A 22,415-nucleotide genomic window follows, 5' to 3' on the forward strand; every position below is an offset into this window, starting at 1 on the left:
TATCCACTATTAAGAATATGGTTTAACAGTAAATATATCTGTAGATACAAATAATAAAAATCGCATTTCAGAAACTCAAGAGCGGCAGGAAAATAATACAAAAGCATCACAAATTATGAAACCCACTCCATGTAATAACTCTAGAGTTGAAGTAACTGTGTTAAGTGGGAGAATGTACTAATGCCATAAAAATGGGAGACAAATTGATGCAATATTTTAACCATTAATGAGTAAAGTAAAGTTGAATATAAAGAAACTATTAATACATAGTGGATAAAGGAAGGACGAGCCAATCTTTAACACCCAACATGTTCCAGACATGTTTCTTACCATTAGATTGTGTCCAAATTGAGAACATCATTGAGCAAAATAACAAATCCATCACTTTTCATCGTGTTCCTCTTTTCTAATTTACATAGATAACTTTTGTGGGAAAGAAAATGTTGGTGTTGTGTTTCCTGTTTGTGTACTGTGACAATGATTCCGTAAATTTCAGTATAGAACATTCGAGTTATTTTATCTGGTTAATTTGATACTAATTAGTTTGATTAGTTGATTAGTATCAGATTTAATTATCATTATTTCAATACTTCGGTTAGTTAGAAGATACTTCGATTTTACACTTGTATGCAAAGCTTAGATGTGAAAAAACAAAAACAGATTTTCCATAAAAAAAAATATATATGTGTAATACTCTTTGATTTCTTCGATGATCATCTTCATCGGTTCTTGGCAATTTCTTTTCGATTTTGCATCATTACTTTCCGACTCCTTTGATTTCATCCATTTTTATTTTTATTTTTATTTCGTATGAAGTTTAGCTTATTTTCACGATTTAATCTCTAAATCGATGTCTTTTAGAATTCTATAGAATTTTATGTAATCTCTTATTTTCATCTTCCAAAAATATGATATACATACCGTCAAACATTTCAATACCGTATGTCTATTCTTCGTATTCTATCATTTTCTGAACTACAACACAAACATGTCACTCTAATATAAATGTTAGGATTTATATCCTAAATTTGATCTTTAAAAGACACACATGATTTATAGTGATTTATCAAAATACGAGAGTTACATCAAAAAAAAATTTGCATCGAATTTTAATATAAAAAATCGGTTCGGTAATGATAACTCTTGCTCTACAACTCAACTAACAACGACAAAGCATAAATAAGGAAACAAACCTAAAATATCTTTAATGAATACTTTGATTTTTTTTTTTTAAAGCTATATATAAGATTCCACAAAGGCCAAAAATCAAACATAAAAAATGGTATAACATTTTATAGGATTTCTTGTAGACAAAATATATTAAGATAAATTTGTTAATAGGTTTCAATGAAATTCCATGAAAATATATAATAGGGAAAAGTAATTCTATAGAAAACATATTTAATTCTAGTACATAAATAATTAAGTATAGAATAGAATTCCATATTTTATGAATAACACACAATTTTATCAGAAATAATAATATGATACTCTATTTTTATACATTGTAAAACTCCTTTCATTAATATGATATTTACAGTTTGGCAAAAAAAAAAAAAGCTTGTTTAACTCAGTGACAAACCTTTAGGGCCAAATCTATTATATTTTAGTGATAAGAGTACAAGTGTAAATCCATACTTTATTTATATTTATTTCTTATCTTTGGTTTCATATTATTAGTTCGACTAATTTTAAGTAATCATGGTGCTAGTGGATGTTAAAATTATTATTTTTGTTTCCCTTTTTGTTTAGTTTTCTATTGATATATTTTAATATGTAATAAAGCTTTTATCGAAATTAACAGTTACGGTCATATATATTTTATCAAATTTTTAAAAAAGAGTACAAGAACTGAGACTATGAAATCAAAGGATTAATACAACAATTTATTTATATTAATTATATGCTGGAGATGCATGCATGTTAATAGGTGATATAATATTTATTGTACATTTTATATGCATTAAGCTAAATGTTCATATCTCCCACCACGTTAGTGTTGTTGCTTCTCGAAGACTTAATGTTCCAACGAGACCAAAAGAGATAGCTAAGAAAGTTCAAGAGACTAAGAACCGCTAAAAGCCAATAAAACAGATCGAGCCTGTCCTTATTCAGATCGTTCTCTCCGAGCCACCCTTTAGAGTCGACCGACGTCGAAGTGATCTTGTTTACGACCGAAACGAGCACCGAGCTGAAGTAAAACCCAAAGGAGTAGGAACAATATGTCAATGCCATCAAGAATGATTCCATGCCCTTTGCAGATTGCTTGTAAAAGAACTCGATTAATCCAACAGCTGTAAACATCTCGGAGACCCCAAAGATCAAGAACTGTGGCGTGATCCAGAAGATACTCAAGATTCTACCGTCAAGAACTGAAGAGTCTCTACGTTTCTTCTCGAGCATGGCAGCTGAAACCATGGAGAAAGTGGAGAGGAAGAGTCCGATTCCTATCCGAGTCAATGGAGGAATACCTGAGTTATGTCCTGTGAGCTTACGTGCAAAAGGGACTAAGAAAGAGTCGTAGAGAGGGACGAGGAATATGAGCATCATGTAAGGGATGGCCTGGAGTGAAGCCGGAGGAATGTGGAAAGAATTTGAGAGACGATTGTTCATGGAACTTCCTTGTTGGACCGAAAACGTTTGGAGCTGAGCCAAGATTGTGTTGAAGACGATGGTGCTTGCGAAGATTGGGACAAGTGAGATTAGGGTTTTTACTTGCTCTACTTGTGTTACTGTGCATAGCCTCCATGGACTCTCCTTGGTGTTTGTGTCTTGGATTTTGATGCATGCCTTGTCCAAGAACCTGCCCAAACGTTCAAATATAATCCTTAGATATGATTATATTCTTCACGGATTTCATGAGAATTTGTGATTACATGCGACATTTGTTTTTATAAAAACTATATTGTAACTTTAAAAAAAATCTTAATATTTCCTTTAACTTACGCCTTTACGATTTAGAAATGAATTTTGATTAAACCTTTTAAAGTTTTGGTTTTATTAAAAAAAAACAAAAAGGAGACATTACACGTGAACGGAAAAACAACCAATGTTTGGAATCTTTCTTTAGAAGTTTTTGTTCGGTCTTCTAAGAAAATAGATATAACTATCTATAAATGATCAAATCAAGAACGACCAAAAAGTGAAACATGAATGATAGAAAAAGTGAGATAATGAGTTCAATGTATGACTAAGACCTGAAACGAGGAGTGTATGGTAAAGTGGAGGAGGGTACGACGTCGTTTGCGACATGGTGGTCTCCATGAAGCATTCTTGGGTCAGAGGGAGACACAAGCTTTCTTTTTAATATGGCAGCCACAACAACCTGAAATACAGAGACCATTACGTATTATTATTGTGTATATATAGATATATTATTTTGTGAATATGTATATGTATTATAATATATTAATGACTATCATAGAAGTGGATATCATTTTGTTTTTTCAAAGCGCACAATTATAATGTTAAACATCAGTTTCTCTTTTCATATGAGTCATGGCCCAAACTGTTTAGCATTGTCTTGTCCACACACGTGACCACGATTCCTCACTTTGAATATCGTGTGTTAATATTATTTCTCTAAATAAAGCCAAGTGGGTCGAATTTTCCTTTGCATATATCGATTTGTACACATGTGAAATTTTATTTCTATAAGAAGTATATCAAATTTATTTGCATACATATATAAGTAAATTTCTCACAGTTTAAGTTTAGAAAACAAGGTAGAGGAAAATATGTGTTTTGAAATATATAAATAATATATATATAATGTTTAGATGATGATCGGTTAGCTAGTAACTTATAAAGTTATCATAAACCGTAAGTTTTGAACAAAGCATAATCGGGATTTGTCAACGATATGGGGGTCAACATTAGCGCAAAATATGTAAAGTGTTCTTACTTTTATGACTATATATAAAGTGTTGTAATTCCTTTGCAATAGTATAAAATCATGCATAATCAACTTATTTAAATGTTTGGTTATAATTGTTATCTGGTAGAGACAGAAGTCAACTCTATAGTTTATATGTGTGGTTGGTCTTAAATTGTCCATATAAAATATGCACGGGTCCATTTAGATATGGACTTACGTATACATACACGCATGCAGACAAATTTGGAAAAAATACGTCTCACCAGATTTTCGTTTATTTTAATATATATATATATATATATATATATATATATATATATATATATTGCTTTTTGACACAGATCTATCTTAGAAGTCAACTATTATGGTAGGTAAAATAAAAACCCAAGAGAATGATTTTGTAAAGTAAATATTAAAGTATGTATAGTGTAGTAAACATAGCTACGGATTATCTATAAATAAAGCCATTATCAATAAGTCTTCTATGTGTAAAACATACTTTTTAAAAACAATATATTCTAGGTTCATCTTACTACCGATGGAACTATCATAAATATCATTATTTTGATAACGCGCGCTTTTAAGAATTTATGTGGCTTATTTAATTGAGGTATTGAATTCTATGTTGAATCAATATCTCTATTTCTTAAAGTTTAAATTTAATGGAATCTTCTGGATGAAAAAAGTTCAAGTTAATTATATCATCACTATGTTCTTTTGTTTTCTTTTTCTTTTTTTCTTTTTTTTTTCGTGTAAGAATTGTTAAAAGACAACATAAACTTACTTGGGCAATGGGAGTGAAGATGCTTCGACGTGGACGTTTGTTACGAAAATACATAGTACCGGAGACTAAGCTAATGAGGCCCATAGTCATTGCTGCAGCAGAGACTCCGAACCCAACGTCCATTCCCGAATGAGTTTGAACCCAAACAAGGAGAGTTAGAGCGATAAGCTCGCCCATTGAGAATGCGAAATAGGCGGCATTGAAGTAAGATGAGAGTCTTTTAGATTGTTTAGGATGCGACTGAGAGAACTGGTCCGCACCGTGAGCTATCATGTTTGGTTTCACGCAGCCACTTCCTAACGCCACCAAGTAGAGTGCCATGAAGAAGATCATTGCCTTGAAACCTTTGGCTTCTTCACATGCTTGGTCTATCAATGGGTTACACTTTGGTGGCTTTAGTTGGGGTAAATGTGCTTGTACTGATAATAGTATGAAACCCTGGGAATACACGTGGCAATCCGAGTTAAAGGACATAAAAACTTATAGAAAGTTTCGGAATGTGAAACAATGATCTAAAACATTAATTGGTGATGTTTCAGTGGAGTGTTTGTAGCGAAGGTATTTTTGTAAATAGTTAATTAAATCATAATGAGATCACACACAAAAGGCATGTTGCCTGGACATACTCCACGTAAATTAATTACGTGTATGCAAATTATATATAAAAAACAGATTTTGTTAGAAATCTCATATCGAAAGTGTTTTATATATATTTTCGTTTTAAATTGGAAGCCAAGAAACTTAGAGAATTGTATATACAGATATGTCAAAAACTGGAAAGAGATGATGAACATACAGAAAGCTCGACGAAGCCGAAGATGATGATGGTCCAGAAGCTGCCTAAAAAGGCATCCGAGAGGTAGCCGCCGAGGAGGGCGAAGATAAAGATGGTACCGACAAAGTTGGTAACAATATTGGCCGCTTTAGACAAGGGGAAATGCATTTCGTTTATTACATAAGTTATAAGGTTGTTCCCTACTGCTGCTATCCCCATTATCTCAAAGGCTTGTAGTCCTAAAAGAAATAGAATCAAAAACCACAAATCAATAAGAAATAATATAATCGAGAAATCAAACATATACCAAGGTCCATGGAATATAGAATTATAGTTAGTGGGACCAAAGTTTGGATAAGGTCGAGTTCTTATGGACAAAGACACAAAAACAAGATGATCCATCTAAGGCTATAAACAAGTCTTTAACACTTAAGAAACTTTTGTAAGATTATATATATATAAAAGAGAGAGTACCAATAACAAAGAGAGCAGCTCTCATTCCACCATGCTTGTTAGGGTTGGAAGGTCTCCCTCTCCAGTCAACACTTTCTTCTTCAGCCAATTCCCAATTATTCATTTCATTACTAACCACTTCTTGTTCCCATTTGTTGCTTTGTTTGTTTATCTCTGCCATCTCTCACAAACCCACAAAAAATCCAAAGTTTCTCTCTCTATATCTCTACTTTAGTTGTGCCAGAGAGAGAGAGAGAGAGATATTGAGAGAAAGAAGATAGAAGAAAGATTGATTATTATTTGGCTTGTCTTTACTATCTTTGAGGGCAAATAGAGTTGGGTTATTGGCCCTTCAATTTATAATAGAGAAGAGATGAAGAGAGGGAGCCAAAGTCGTTGACTCTTTGGCCTTACGTAACACTAAGTGTAGATTCTAGGCAGAAACGAAAACGCCGTGTGTCTCCTCCTCTCACTATTCCTCCTTTTTTTTCTAAGTTAAGCCCCACACGCACTTTCTACAAAAGATGTGGATCTCTATCCCACCACAAATATTCCATTTTTTAATTTGATGCCTAATTATGATAGATCAATTGAATTTTGGAATGTAATAAAGTATATAAGTATGTATACAATAGATATTTTAGATTTTATGCTTCGTGATGTTTACTTGTTGGTCATTCTACTTTCATATACTTTTTCAACGTATATGTATGAGTCAAAAGTTTATGTCATTTTTATGAATTTCCAAGATACAGCTCACTATCGTGCATGTTTAAAGTATTTGGTTGTAGTTTAGTGGAATATTTAAGGGTCGTAGTGTATTTGTTGATAAGGATTGTGTTAATTATATTTGTATTAATGCTTTTGGGTTGTGCTATCATACTCTGTTTCTCTTTCACTGTCTCCTCATACTTTATTTAGGTCTGATACATGATACACATTGTTAAAAACTTTCTTGTATGATAAATATCTTAAATCTTCCGTAACAAAATTATTAATCTTAAATTTTCTAGCTAAGAATAACAGTAAAGCTCCCAATCATACTAGTTAATTAGATAATTAGTGTTTTTAAATTGCAGGTCTCTGATGATTGACCGGTTTAAATTTAAATTGCAGGTCTCTGCCATTTTAGATTTGCTGGGTTTACTCTAAACTCGTGTTATTATTTTTTTTTTATATTTTTTTTCATTTTCTGTATATAATAACTAGAAAATATTTTTTTGGCTACATACTCGAAAATATCTTCCTTGGAATTTTGGAGTTACTATTTTATACCTCATGTTTTTCTCAATCTATTCGACTATATGAAAACATGAAGATAACGACGTCCACGAAAACAATTAAAACTGCTATTTGGTGTATCAATAAAATTATGTTCATGTGTAAATATAGTAATTAAATGCAAAATTTTATATATGATATATATGTTTGGTCCATATATGTTTATAAACATTGACCATACAAAAATTGCAGCGTTCGTCTTCGGGTAGATTTTCGGCATCATCTATTGTTAGATTTGAAAATATTTGAACATGGAATTTCTTTGTCTTCTTTTTAACTTCATGCTCCAAAAAAGATGAAATAAATTTATATAGAATTTAAGTTAGAGATGTATACTAAATTTTCATGATTTTATTACATTATATATGTAAATAAGTACGATCTTTTATTTCTATACAAAAATACATTTAATTAGGTACGTTGCATGACAAACGAGAGTTGTAAAAAAATCGTATATTATTATCTTAAATGATATGCTCTTTTAATTTATGAGATTGATTTTTTTTTTTGTCAACCACACATTAAATATTAAAAAAAATATATATATATTTTGTTTTATCAAAAAAAAATTTATGAGATTGATTTAGAAAAATAATATGTTGTTCGAAGAAAGAGATAACAAATTTTTTGGTAATGTTGTTTGATCAAATAACATGTTATATATTAATATTTTCTAATATGATTGTACGATATGTAACGACTATTTAGTCAAGATGTGACAAAAAAAATGTCTTATTAAAAATTTAGAAAAAATGATTATCAGCCATACGAAAGAGATGTTATCACATAGTTATACATGTAGATTTTATAAAAATCTTGTTAGTTATACGAAGTATTGACATCACAATTCACATGCGTATATCCCCAAACAAACATAAGCCATGTTGCAAACATCATAACCATCATACTCTGTAGCTGTCAAAATCTGGATTTTTGGTCAACGCCGGATTTCGGCAATTGAAACACCGGAATAAAATGGTTATGGTGTTTGCAACATGATTTATATTTATTTTGGATTGTCCGTATTTGATGGCAATATTTTATATAAATAACCAAATATTTTCAAAATTTGCATGTATAACTATGTGACGACGTCTATTTCGTGTACATGACAATCAAATTTCCAAAAATTTACCTTAAGACATTTGCATCAACAAATAAATATAGCGAACTAACCTTAAAAATTATGAGGTGACAGAAAAAAAAATTGCACTAATTTAGGAATATTATAATTAATGGGTTAAACTAATCAAGCTACATAATCTTATTTTTTGGGTTTAAAATACTTTTCCTTTTCCTTTTTCTCATTTAATTTTAGTTTTATCTTTCACTTTCGTTTTTTCCTCTTTTGTTCATTCACTGAAACCTGGTCGTCGATTCCATTTTCTTAGCAATATTTTAACATTTATGGGTTGCCAGTTGCCACTTTGGATTTTCCTCAAGTTCCACATTCTACACGACTATCTTTACAAATATTATCCTCTTTCAAGCTCAGTCTACTAATCAGATGATATATGTTCGTATGCATTTGATATAGAATCATAGATATATATGTATGGACAAATATATGCTTTTGGAAAATGACGATAAAAAGCAGTTTTTGTGGAAATGTATTTGCCAAAAAGCTTAGTTATGACTTTAAAAATTGTGACGTGCTTACCGACGATTTGTCATAGTGTAGGACTAATGAAAGTTTCTTGGGTGCTTGACGGCAGTACGTGGTTGGTAATTTTGGAAGGTAAAATCTCATTATCTTTATAACTATTAAAAAAAAATCCAAGAAAATTGATGACAGAAAAATTTACCTAACTATTTAATTAAAAATTGTGATATAAGAGGTTAGAAAATTTGTGATTTAAATGTATTTCGAGATTTTATATGAAATATGTAAGATGATACATACTATTTATATTTCTTTTTAAAAACTGGATCATTCGTATTTCAATAAAAAAAAATTCTAATTTTGTCACAACCCAGAAAATGAGCTTTTTAGCAAAAAATGAGAGAGAGAAACATTTTCTTACATAGAAAAGTCGGAGAAAAAGATCGAAGATGGTACTTCAGAAATTTTTTATTATATATAGATAAATCACGGGAGTTTCAGACTTTTGGCCCGTAATTTTTTTCGGTACCCGGAACTAGCCTTTAGTCCATTCCGATTTAAAGCATGCTTCTTCGTACCAAAAGAGAATTAAACCCGAGATTCGTCAGAGGAATCTTGGTTGGGAAACAACAAAGCGGTTTAGATTCTTTGGATATGTTAGATTTGGCTAATGTGAGGACGAAAAATGGCTGTTGACTTGGTAAAAACGCACACTATCTTGGGTGAAAAAGAATGTATAGATTGGGTAAAAAAGAGTGAAACGACTTTGATAAAAATATGCATTGATTTGGGTGATGTGTGCATATGGTGGATTGGATAGCCGGTTGCATGACCGAGTTATTTGATTGCATGCTTTTTTTTTTTTGTTAAAGTATTTGATTGCATGCTTTGGGATCAACGGATGATCGTGATAGGATCAGACTATCAGGTTGTATAGTTAATTGAAGAATTAGCAAACGAAAAGTGGACATAATTCTCATACTAAAAATGAACTACTTTAAATCATTTGTCTTTTATATTTTTATTTGATCCTTTTCAAGAGTAGGATTAAAATATATGCAAAAAACTACGTACAGTCTACAGACTTCAGTAGCAAAGTTCTGCAAATCAATTTAAGATATTTTAATATTGATTTTACTAATTAAATAAATTGATAAAATAGCTACCATAATGAATTAGTTATGAATTTTATGTGTACAAAATTCATAACTAATTCATATGGTAGCTATTTCATTATGACAAGCAAAAGACAAGACTAGGGATCGTAAAATTCACAACGCATATACAAAATTTTCCACTTGTCGGTAATTCAATAAAGTCTATTATCTAAAAAGCCTATTGTATCAGAGTGGTTTACTGTCAAATGGAATTATTCCAACTATTAATTAATCTAATCTAAGTACAAAAGGTATATCGTATGAAGGAATCGGCAGGTTAGGTGTTGGAGTGTGTTGCACTTATTTGAATAGAAATGATTAGATTTAAGGAATATTCGTTAGGTGTTTTTTAATGTTCTTTTGTTTTAATGCTAATAGCAATGTGGTGTTTTGATCTCTGTGTGGGTAGAAACAAAGACAGGGGAAGCAAGTCAAAAAGGTTGTCGGTATGAATTTAATTAAAACGCACAAGACATCATATCAATATATCATGTTGTTTTTTTTCTTTCTAAACATTACATTATGGTTCCATTTTCTTTAAACAAGTTTTTGCTTAGTTTGTAACATTACATTATGGTTCCATTATCCTTAAAAACAAAGTCAAATGCAGCGTAAAATCTTCGTCCTATTTTAATATACGAATCAAGACGTGTGTTAATTATTTGGGTTCTGATTCCAGACTTTGAAACTGTTTTGGTATTAGTTACCAATTGTCTCAATTATTTCTATAATTCGCATATAGTTGTTTTTTTTTTGGGGCAAAAACCTAAACATATAGTTTTATGTTTAATTTTTCATTTTGTTAGAGACTCACGGGTTATTCCTACCAAAAAAAAAACAAGAGACTCACGGGTTATTATGTTGTTACATATAGGAGATTGTGTTAGTCGTTGAAGTACACGCATCAAAAAAAAGAGAAAAATGTGCAAATTAAATATGCATTTCAAGATTTTCTATATACAATATCTAAAATAACATGCGTTAATTTCGCATAAATAAATTTTGTGACATAAAAACCTAATAAACGGCCAACACCCGTTAGAATTAGTGGCATTGCCATTTCTACAGGATGTCTGAACACGAAAGTTCAACTCCCCGCAAAAAGCTGAGTAAAAACCTCATAGATTTTATTGACAAAACAAATAAATACCCGAATAAACAAGTAAGTTAATTATTAGTCTCATGGTAACAATTCATAGCTCTATAATTTCTTGCGGAAAATGTTTTGTAAGCGTTAAGTATCGTATAGATGTATGAATATAATACATTAACGCTTACAAAACATTTTTGTGTTTATATTAGCCAGAGGTAAAAAGAGATCCAACCGAAACCATTTTTTTATACATCCTTCGTAAATGGGTTATTGTACCTAGCCAAGATCTAGACATTTACTTACTACGAATCAATAGCAGAAAACTTGGTACCCATACACCGACACCCCTTAATTGCATTATATACCAATGTTGACACATACAATAAAGGTTGAGGAGCAGCATTGTTGGGATATCTACTTATGTCTTACATTGGAAGTTAGAAAAAAACTATGTAATATATAAATCAAGTCTAACTTCGATTAGTAGGGGTCTTTTGGAAAGGAATCCAACAACAAATCTGTACGGGTTTAGCCGCTTCTCCTCAAACTCCCTTCCAAACAAAAGACAATAAACCAATAGCCTCTCCTCCAACTAAACCTGGTACCCATACTCCGACACCCCTTAATTGCAAGGTCATATTGAAAGTTCCTTGTACAGCAAACATGCATTCCACACTACTTTCCTAGACCCATTTCTTGAACATAGGCTTTGATACCAATTAATCGTTTTATTAAACAATTAGTTTTCTACTCTTCTAATGTAGGACGTGGGTTGATAGGCTAACATGAAGTGATATCCGTATTGAATAAATTTCTAGTTTATTTGATCTGCATTTTCTTTTACATTTTTTGTGTATTTTTTCCAGAAGCAAAAACCAAAATATGTATTTCTATTCGGTAGGTAAATTATTCAACTCAAATATAATATTGATGAGAACATGGATCAAACTATATATGAGTCTAAATACCGATTTCAGAGAAAGGTAATTTTACACATTCATATGAATTATTGTAACAACTGGTTTTAGATTTAAGAAGAAATATGGACCCCAAATCTAATAATTTCTGCTAGATTTGTCAAATCTCATATAAGCTCTTTTTAAAAAACAAATGCATTGTTGGATCTATTGTACACGCGGCAATCACAGTATGGTTAGTCGGCTTGAAACTAGAAAAACGGTGTCTAAGTTCCAAGTGCAATGCATCTGAAATAACTATAATATAATGAAAATTTGTATTTATATAATACGTATAATATAAAAGAAGAAGAACATAGTACAATGAAAAGAAAGCAAGGGCATTGGCAGCCGCATATTAAAGTGGCCACAAAATTTTCTTTAATCTATAGTGGATCAAATTTACATTCTCCTTGGGTCCATCTTTTGATAAATTTTTACTTTCCTGTCAACTATTTTTTTTTTTATAAATATATAATTGTTGTATATAAGTCACGTTCAAAATTATGTAGGTTTAAAAAACTGCTATAATTTCGATCTATAGAAACTTTAGTGTTAATCCATATGTATGTTAGTATAGATGATCTACTGAAAAGTAGTTTTTACATGCATGTGAGCATAAACATTTAGTATGGAAAATTCGTAAAATATTTGGGTCTGACGCCGATTTTCAAACAATTACATGTCTCTTACCCTATATTTGGTCAGTAGATTCTACACAAGTACGTCCAAATGCTTATTTGCTATTTACAAATTTATTACAACATTATATATCAACTAATCATCTATTCATCTTGATTCGAACGATTCTTTTTCTCATGTTTTACACTATGGAATATGTTACTTTAGTGACGGAGTTATCCACCTAACTTGTAGATTATATTTGTATTAGTTACTTTTGTGACGGAGTTATATGTTGATAGTCATTGATTTGGCGTAAAAACAATAAAGGAATGGTGAGTACGGCAGATTGAGGATATTTGTTTCATGTCTTCAAATCAAAAATCCATAAACATATCTTTAGAGATTGATTGATGATCAATTTAACAATACTATTTTATTATTTAATATTTATTTTTGGAATAGTTTTCTAATTTTTAAAATAATATTTTATGGTAATCAAAAATAAAAACTTAAGCATATTGAAGAAACGAACATACAATACTAATTGGTTTTTCTCAAAATTTATGTGTCGTATAGTACCATCGTTTATGAAACAATACAATTTTCAAACCCTCATAGTGCATGTTATTGAAAAATAAATCTTGTACTATTTTTCAAAAATATCAACTATGTTACTAATTACATGCATAATGGCAAAACAAAAATGATTAAAGACTTTGTGATGTAACTGTGGCAGAAATAAAAAATAGGGATGGAAAAAGAACTTGGAATTTGTTAGTCTTCCTAATCCATCCCAATATATATCATGATATACACCTATACGACTCAATATATATATATATATATATATATATATATATATAATTATAGTTTTGTTTAAAGTGGTATTATATATATATATATATAACTTAGTTTCATTTTTATCATTAATAAAAAAAAATTCATATTTTTAATACAAAATTATTTTTCATGCCTTCATATAAAAAACAAGTAATACTGAAATTCAAATAAATATTATTATTAAAAAGTTGTATTCTGATAAGGTATGAGGTTGGATATTAAGATATGTATATATATATATATATATATATATATATATAGAAATATATATTTTGTATCTGAAAAATAGGTTGCATATTAAAATATCAGTCCAAGTATATATCGCTATCCAAAATTTTCTAACATGTGTTCGGCCCTGAAATGTGCATCACAAATTATATAAATTTAACTAATCACTTAAGTTTTTCTACATACTATTGTATAAGTCTTATAACGGGTACGTACAATCAAAAAGTCGTGTATGAATTTTTTTTTCTGAGTTATCGATTGTGAGAGAAAAGTGAATCCTATGGATCAATAAGATTTCCAGAGAATTGGAGGTCAATTAACATCATGATTGATAAGTAACAAGTGGTATATGAGTCAAGGTTAGACGATAGTTTGAAACAATGTGCGATTACATCATCAGCCTAATGATCTTGGATCATGACGTATATCGTAAATGTTCATATGTTCATGATAAATTGATAAAATTAAGAACATTAAATTGTTCAGCAAATACTATTATTGATTATCATAATAATAAAGTTACAAGATATATCCACTTATAGATAGAAGTAACTAAGTTTCTAAAACAATTTTTTTTTAGAAATGAAGATTATGTACAGAAAATAAAATTATGTTTCTCAAACTAGAATTTTTACAAATATTTACGACTTATTATAATTGAATTCTTATTCCAGTTCTATATTTTTAATCTCGATCAGTCTTAAACTCTCACTTGATCTTGGACAACCTAAGTCAATCTAAGAAAATATGTACATTAAATTTCTTAGGAGCCTACATCTTCGTCTTAAATATTGAAGTCTTACATGTTTCGATTTAGACATATCTTTTGTTGGATCGGCACGTTCGATCTAGCAACAATTTTGGATGGTTATCCAGCAGAGATATATTAGTCAAATGGTATGAGTTCGTGTTATGAGCACTATATAAAATAAATTTGTTTACACATATAATCCTATACGTACGTTTTCAGTTACACATATTCTACTTATGACAGATACAGGACCGTAATATTTTTATTTCATGTATACAAGAAGGATTATGGGACGAAGAATTTATGACAGATACATGACGAGATAGGTTTCTTATTCCAAAATAGTTACGCTAATATACATGAAATAACCCAAACTAAAACCGAATCAATATTAATATCCTATTTAACATATATAATCAAACTGTTAGAAATGTTTTGATTAGTTTAGAAAATAAAAACGTAACATCACTTTACTTTTGCAACTAAATAATATCTTAATCTTATCTTAAATATAATTTCGCACGTACGTGTAGGTCCGAATCTTAAAATATAACTATGCATGCACTAACGCAACTGAATTTCATTCATTACTCTAACTTTATAATATTTCTATTATTACGAAGTTCACTAACACAACAAAATATTTTTAATTTTGAAAATCTATATAACAATTTCTAAAAAAAAATTTCTGCAGGTACGTGTGGATCTAGATCTAATACACTAAAATATATATCATAAAATAACAAAATTATCTATATTGAATAAAATTTGTAAGAAATGTTTTTAAAATATGAAACCCGCACGTAGGTGCGGGTCAGAATCTAGTTGTATTATAATGAAGAAACAGGTGGATCAAACAGTGCAGACGTTACCACTAGAACTATATAATGCTTTTACCAAACTCCATACAAAAAGTAATCTGATTAATTTAACTCTTTTATGATATATTGGATATTTTCTGAAAATGGAGGATGTTACAAATCCATGTTGGGCTATAAAGCCGATATTTTCTCCCCCTTGAATGGCTAAAAATCGCTCGTAACTTTGGACATAAATTCTTCAAAAGCAATTATAATGATGCGACCTCGTTGTTAAGTTAGTCTTTCTATATAAATGCTCTCTCTTAGGGAAAAAAAAGGAAAAAGAAAAAACATCTGATGAGATTCCAATTACTTCTGAATATAGAAAATGAAGCATTTCTATGACATGTCTTGTCTACCATAACAGATGTAAATGATGGATTTGCAGACAAAAATTGAGTTGATAATTTGCATAACTTACGCCTCCTAAGTTATATAATTAGATTATTTTTGAACAAAATCAGTTTTTGTTCTTGTATACAACCAGAACATATACTTTAAAAGTTTGCCTTGAGTTTGTTTTATTTTAATTTTTAAGAATATAGTGATAAAGTATATATATATTTTTAATGTGTTTACAATTTAATGCATACTATTTTTTAAAGACTAAAAAACAGAGTTATCTTTCATTTTGTCTTGATTCAACCAATCTTGAATGCCTTATGCGTACTTCAAATCTCCTCCACTCTGAATTGTGCTTTGGCGGTTTGGAATGTTTTTATCAATCATTTTTAATAGCCTCTCACTTGGAGATGGTTCATCGTCATGTCATATGTTATTCCCTTTTCTTCAAAGGGAATGGATTGCGCTCGTTTTGAAAAATGTACCTTAACTTAATATATATGAAACACTTTAATTTGTCTTGCCAATACTATTGTCGTTGTTCAGCTTGAGAATGTCCTTCGAGTTTGCTGTGAAATTAGGGACGAGTATGAGAGTATCAATGTTGCGAGTTTCTTCCACACCTTTAGAGAATAAGGACACATGAAGAAAAAATAATTCCTTGTATCGACATGGTGTTGGCAGAGAATGCAGCTTGAATTTTCTTGTCTATTCCATTAGATTTTCTTGTCTCACGTTGCTACTTTGTTTTTTTGCAACTAGCAATGTAATGAGACAGTACTTCAAAGTCGAGTAGGCAAACCAGATTCCTTTGTTTTCCTCCATCAATGGCTTATAGGTGCGTATCTGCAACCACATCTCTTTTGAGTTAAACTCTTTTTGGTAATGATCATATCTCCCTTTCCATAAATCAACATCGGGCTCATTAGCATTCCGTGTGAGTCTTTGTTTTCTTATTGCCTCTTCGACATGGTTCAATAAAACTGCCTCGTGCATTCTTCTGCGATTCATGTCCATCACCTCTCCTACTGTAGTAATTACCAAGATTCCCAAATCAATACAACCTCTCGCTCCAAGTTTCTCATAGAGACAGTCTATATTACTCCACTTGTCAAACCAAAAAATGAAGCTTCTCCATTTCTAACCTCAACTCGATGGAACTTCTTTGCTATTTCTCGATATACAAAAGCTTTTTTTAGATTCAAGAACAACAAGTCTTAGTATCTTTCACTGCCCAAAAGAAACCACTTCGTATTAGATATTTTCACCCATTTCACCCACAGTGATTCCTATGCTAATAGTATACGCCAAATCAACTTCAAAACACTCACTTTGTTTGCGTCTTGAGATTGATTGCAGTCCTAGACGGCCACCTTCCCTTTTTGGGGTACAAACATCGGATCATGCAACTTTCACTTTCCGAGAGTTCTTCGAACGTCTCGACCATATATAAAAGCGCATAACATATTTTATCTATCTAATGAATGCACGTTTTAGGCAACCAGAAAACTGCTATCTAAAAATTTGTGAGGCTGAAAATCACCGACCTTAGCAGCTGAAGTCTCTCGGCGAAGAAGAGAGCCCTGACCGTCCAAGAATTAATTTGTGATATGATCTTTTCCAAAAGTGGTAGATAATCCGAAAATATCATCCTTCTTGTTAACAGCGGAAGTCCCAAATATCTCACCGGTAATGTAACATATTCAAAAGAAAATTGTTGGAGGATCTCTTCCTTTTGAATCTCGGAAACTCCAGCCATGTATAAAGTAGACTTCTCAAGACTAATCTTTAACCACGAGTGTATGGCAAACTCATTGCGTTACATTACGTTACTACATGAGTTTAAACATAGTAGTCTATGCGTGAGAATTATTGACACAAAATTAGTTTTTAATTACATGTTTTTTTATTCAATATACTGTTATATATATATATATATATAGTGTATATATACTGAAGAATACAATTAATTTATTTTAAAAGTTGTTCTCTCTGTTTCTACGACGTGAAGGTTTATGAATTTATTTTGTTGCATAAATATCGTTTGTATTTACGGTGTTCAAAAAAAAAAATCGTTTGTATTTTGGGTACACAAATTTATTTAACAGAATCTCGTACACAAAGTTTTCTGGTACATGATGGTTTTGTACATCATCATACGGAGAACCGCCAACCATGGGAGCTGCAAATCTCCGTCGAAGTTTATCTCCATTACATACCGAGTTCGAGGCCCTTCTCTGGGCGATGAAGTGTATGATAGGCGCAGATAATCAAGAGGTAGAGTTCCTTACAGACTGTTCTGATCTGGTTAAGATGGTGTCTTCTCCAACCGAATGGCCGGCGTTTTCAGTGTACTTGGAGGAATTTCAGAGCGACAAGGAAAAATTCTCATCATTCTCTTTATCTTTAATTTCTCGCAATGCTAATGTAAAAGCGGATCATCTGGCACGAAAAATTCGTACAAAATCGCTTCATATCACATTTGTAAACAACATTCCACATGAATGGCTCTTTTGAGCTCTAATTAATTTCGGATGACAAAAAAAAAAAAAAAAAAAAATCTCGTTTAATGCCTTAATCCGTATTAAAAAAGTTTATTACATAAATGGTAACTGCTTTTTTTTAATGTGTGAAATAAATTTAAAAGGACACTTTTAATAAGAATGATGAAGTAATATAGTGTCAAGGGGAATCATGTATTCATGTCATACCTATTCTATAAGAAATGCGTTTCTTTGACATTAAATGCATCAAATTATACCATTCCTCTTTTGGTTTTGAAATTGACAAATTCTAAAAAAGAATTCCATGACTTTTTTTTATCACCCAGATTTAGAAAAGTAGTGTTTTCAAGGTGTGACATGCATGTAGGGGGGGGGGGGGGGGGCAAACTCGATTTAGTAAGTGGAGGACAACCTAAAGTTTTATTGGGACGTGAAATAACATTACTATTGATCTATAGGATTACGTTATTTCGTACGTAGCACACACTTTCTGGTCCGAAGAGAAGACCAAATATTGTTGTTCCTACACGATATAATCAGAAACATTTAATGTGGTCTGTAGTAATTGTTAATTTTACTTGGATTTAAATTATGACCTTTTTTAAATCTTATCAACAAACACTAACCAAGTGGTATTGTCGTTGTTCCGGTTGTTGAGGATAAGTGGATTTGTGATTTGTTTTGTTAGCCACTATATATAAACAGTCAAAGTCAAACTTCCAAACGTTTTACAACATCTATATTAGTCTTAAATTCAGGTCTAAGTTTTTTATAATAAATATATACACTAATCAAAAGAAATGTGATAAGTGTTGAAAAGTCAATTATATAAACTCAATTCTCTATATTTACCCAGTGTTTTGCTAAAATGTGATAATACAATAGTGATTAATCACGTGAGAATGTGCAATAAAAAAAACATAAAGTTATGAAAAGAAGAAGTTCTAAATGGGCAATGGCACTAAGACCGTTTCGAAGAGTTGGCGTTGATAGCTTTAACTTTGCCAATTAAGTGTTCATTATTATTTTTTTCTTTTCCATTTAGTGTTGTTAATAATATACAACATAATTATAGTTGAGGTATGAATGGTTATTGGTTATATTAATGCCAATAATATGAATATACTATTGAAATTAAAGACAAAGTAGTAGTGTAACTCTTTGACTTCCATATAGTCCGAAATGATTGTCACAACAATTCTATCACTTTCATTTAGTCTTGTTAATGTCCATCAATAGACCTAATCCGTCAATTGTTCCTCCTTTTTTTTTTTATTTTGAACGGCCAACAATTGTTCCTTAGTTTACCATTCCTGTCACTTTTGTTTTCTTTCTCTCGCAAGAGGAAAAATTAATTTTATGTCATCTTCAGTGAATCAAAATAATTGAGGAATATATATATAATATATATATATATATATATATATATATATATATAGTATCATAGTCATTACCATTCATTATAATATTTTTCTTTTTATTTTTAGATAATCATTTTTTGAAAGAATATATAGATTCTAGTTACAAAAGTCAAAGCCTTTGACTTTTGACTTTGTGTATAAAGTTATGAATGATCAGGAAGAGATAATGACGTGGATAATTTATACTTAATATTTAATTATTTACCATCGAATTATGAGACCCACTTAGCGTCAAAAATTTTTTTAATGAAAAGGAAAAACAAAGATAGGATGTGTCCATTTGCCGCCAAAATGGAAAAAGGGGAAATGTAATATTCTATGATCTCAACCTATAAATTCTAACTACAAAATAGAAGTTTTGATGTCTTTAGTCCTGGTAAAATGAACTTTCATATTTTTTTAATATGAAAATTTTATTTTATAATTTTAGTCAACTTTTATTCTCAAATAACATATTAAAATACCAATAATGTAAAGACTACTGATTGCAAATTAGAAAGTAATAAAATCATTTGTTGGATATATTACTCCTTTATTTTCAAAATATTTATTTTAGTATATGCTTTTTTTTCTTTTTCAAACATTGCTTGCAATTTAAAACAAATGAAACATTGCTATGACATTCTGTTTAGTTTTTTTTTTTTTATAACAAAAAGTAAAAAATATTTTTAACATCTCATATGCTTAATTTATTCACAAACAAATTATTTTTGTAATATATGTAACATCTCGGTTTCAGGAATATGGTGGTGCATGCGGGGAGGTTTAAAAGAATTGATTTGGCCACCTAGAGAGAACGTGGGACCCACTGGTAGAGACGGTCGGGACGTTACAAGTGGTATCAAAGCTGAACCCAGACGAATGTAGAGTCAAGAGGGCTCACACCGTAGGGGGTGACGGTCTTGGTGCGCAACGAGGACGTTGCGATTTGTTAATGGGGGTGAATTATAACACCCCGGTTTCAGGAATATGGTGGTACATGCGGAGAGGTTTAAAAAAAAATTGATTTGGCCACCTATGTCACCAAAGTGCACTTATCTTTTCGGTCAACTATACTGAGAAAACTCCACAGTTAAGCGTGCTTGGACTGGAGTAGTTTCAGGATGGGTGACTTTCCGGAAAGTGATTGTCGGAACTGTGTGAGTGAGGACAAAACACAAGGAAAGATCATGTGGTGATTTGTAGGGTCGGTAAACAAGTCTTTAAAGCCTCCCGGACGTAACGGACTGGCCGTCGGACAGGGGTGGGACCATGGACCCGAAAGAGGACTTGGGGTCCACTGGTAGGAACGGTCGGGGCGTTACAATATACTTCGTTTAATGTCTCTATATGGAATTTTAGATGTATATATACATAGAGTTTATTAATTTAAACAAGGGGTCAGTAAGATAAGATTTTTTTCAATCCAATCTCATCCAAATTCAAAAATATGACCCAGATTCTAGGTTTGAACCGAAACCAACATTAACTTTTAAAAATTTTAGTTAACCTTTAAATATTGATAACTCGGACAAAACGATGAAAAAGAGAACGACAAAGTGATATTCTGTTTAGAAAAAACTACATCTGTCATTTGCTTCTTATAGTCCAAAAATCGACGTAATTTTGAAATTAAGGCACACATTAGGAATTTCAACATCAGGTCGTTCTTTTTCATGTTATTCTTAATCCATAGAGAACCTCATATCCCGATTTTTTTGAAACTATAACACACTGTCGTAGTAGAGAAACATAAACTTACGAATGAACCGAAAAAGAAGATGTTGAAATCCCTAAATCATCAGTGTTTAAAAATTACGTCGTTTTCATTATTTGGACTCTGAAAAGAAAAACAAAACGATGTGGTTTGTATAAAAGAAATGTCCTTTGTCAACGTATCTTCCGAATCATCAATTTTTAACGGTAGACTTTTTTTTTTTTTTTTTTTCAGCAACGGTAGACTAAAATTGTTGAAACCAATGTTGTTTCTCAAAATACTGGATACTGAGGGCTTGATTGGTTCTCCCGCTAGCATCCTCTTAGCGGTTGTTAGCGGTCGGTTGCGGTTGGTACCAATCATAGAAACCGCTCCGTACCGCTTCAAACCGCTCGAAATCGCTGAATTTTAAAAGGTCCTTCCCGCAAGCGTTTGCGGTTGCGGGCGGTAGCGGTTGGATTTAAAAAAAAAAAAAAAAAAAAATCAAACGTTTACTTATAATTATTATAAAATATATTAATCTTATATATATCTTTCATCTTTGTATCACGTTCTCATCAGAAACCCTAATCAATATTCTAAAACCTTATTTTCTCAATGTCTTCCACCCAAACTGATGAAAATCAATTTGAATATATTTTTTTTTCATTATATATTGCTTTTCTTTTTGATTGAATATATGTTTCGATTTGTTTTCTCGAATAGAAAATTACTTGCTTTTTGATTGAATTCAATGTTATTTACAGTTTGTCCCATTACTTGATACAATTTTTGGTGTTAACGACCCAGCATAAAGTACTATCTTATTATAATTTTTTTTTATTTTTGAATAATTATTTAGTACTTTATTTATGGTTTTAATTATTAAGCCTGTTCATTTTTTCTAATATTATCATAATAATATATTGGTGTTTTTATTTCTTTTTTTTTGTAATATTTTTTATTTTTATAGTCATTTTTTATTTAACTGCTACCGCACCCGCTGGTTTACCAGTCATAAAACTTCCGCAAACGCATCCATTTTCAAACGCTAAACCAGTCGTTCAAAACGCTTGATAACGCTTGAAACCGCAACCGCCCGCTTCCGCAAACTCCCGCAACCGCAACCGCAACCGCTGCGTTTAAACCAATCAGACCCTAAGTTTGAATATTTGATGAGTTGGGGTTAAG

At 31.0% G+C, this 22,415-nt stretch overlaps 1 protein-coding gene across 1 annotated transcript; it reads right to left on the reverse strand.

Annotated features, from left to right (window-relative positions):
* Positions 1-1,819: 1,819 nt before the first annotated feature.
* Positions 1,820-6,299, reverse strand: LOC9324248 (protein NRT1/ PTR FAMILY 4.3). Its single transcript, XM_002888139.2, has 5 exons — positions 5,911-6,299; positions 5,458-5,675; positions 4,662-5,099; positions 3,198-3,325; positions 1,820-2,803 (listed from the first exon to the last, which is right to left on the reverse strand). Exons 1-5 carry the CDS (start codon positions 6,068-6,070, stop codon positions 1,969-1,971), a joined length of 1,779 nt encoding a protein of 592 aa, XP_002888185.1. The 5' UTR covers positions 6,071-6,299; the 3' UTR covers positions 1,820-1,968.
* Between the last annotated feature and the right edge of the window lie 16,116 nt (positions 6,300-22,415).

The sequence above is a fragment of the Arabidopsis lyrata genome (genome assembly GCF_000004255.2).
Source record: "Arabidopsis lyrata subsp. lyrata unplaced genomic scaffold ARALYscaffold_2, whole genome shotgun sequence".
Lineage (NCBI taxonomy): Eukaryota > Viridiplantae > Streptophyta > Magnoliopsida > Brassicales > Brassicaceae > Arabidopsis > Arabidopsis lyrata.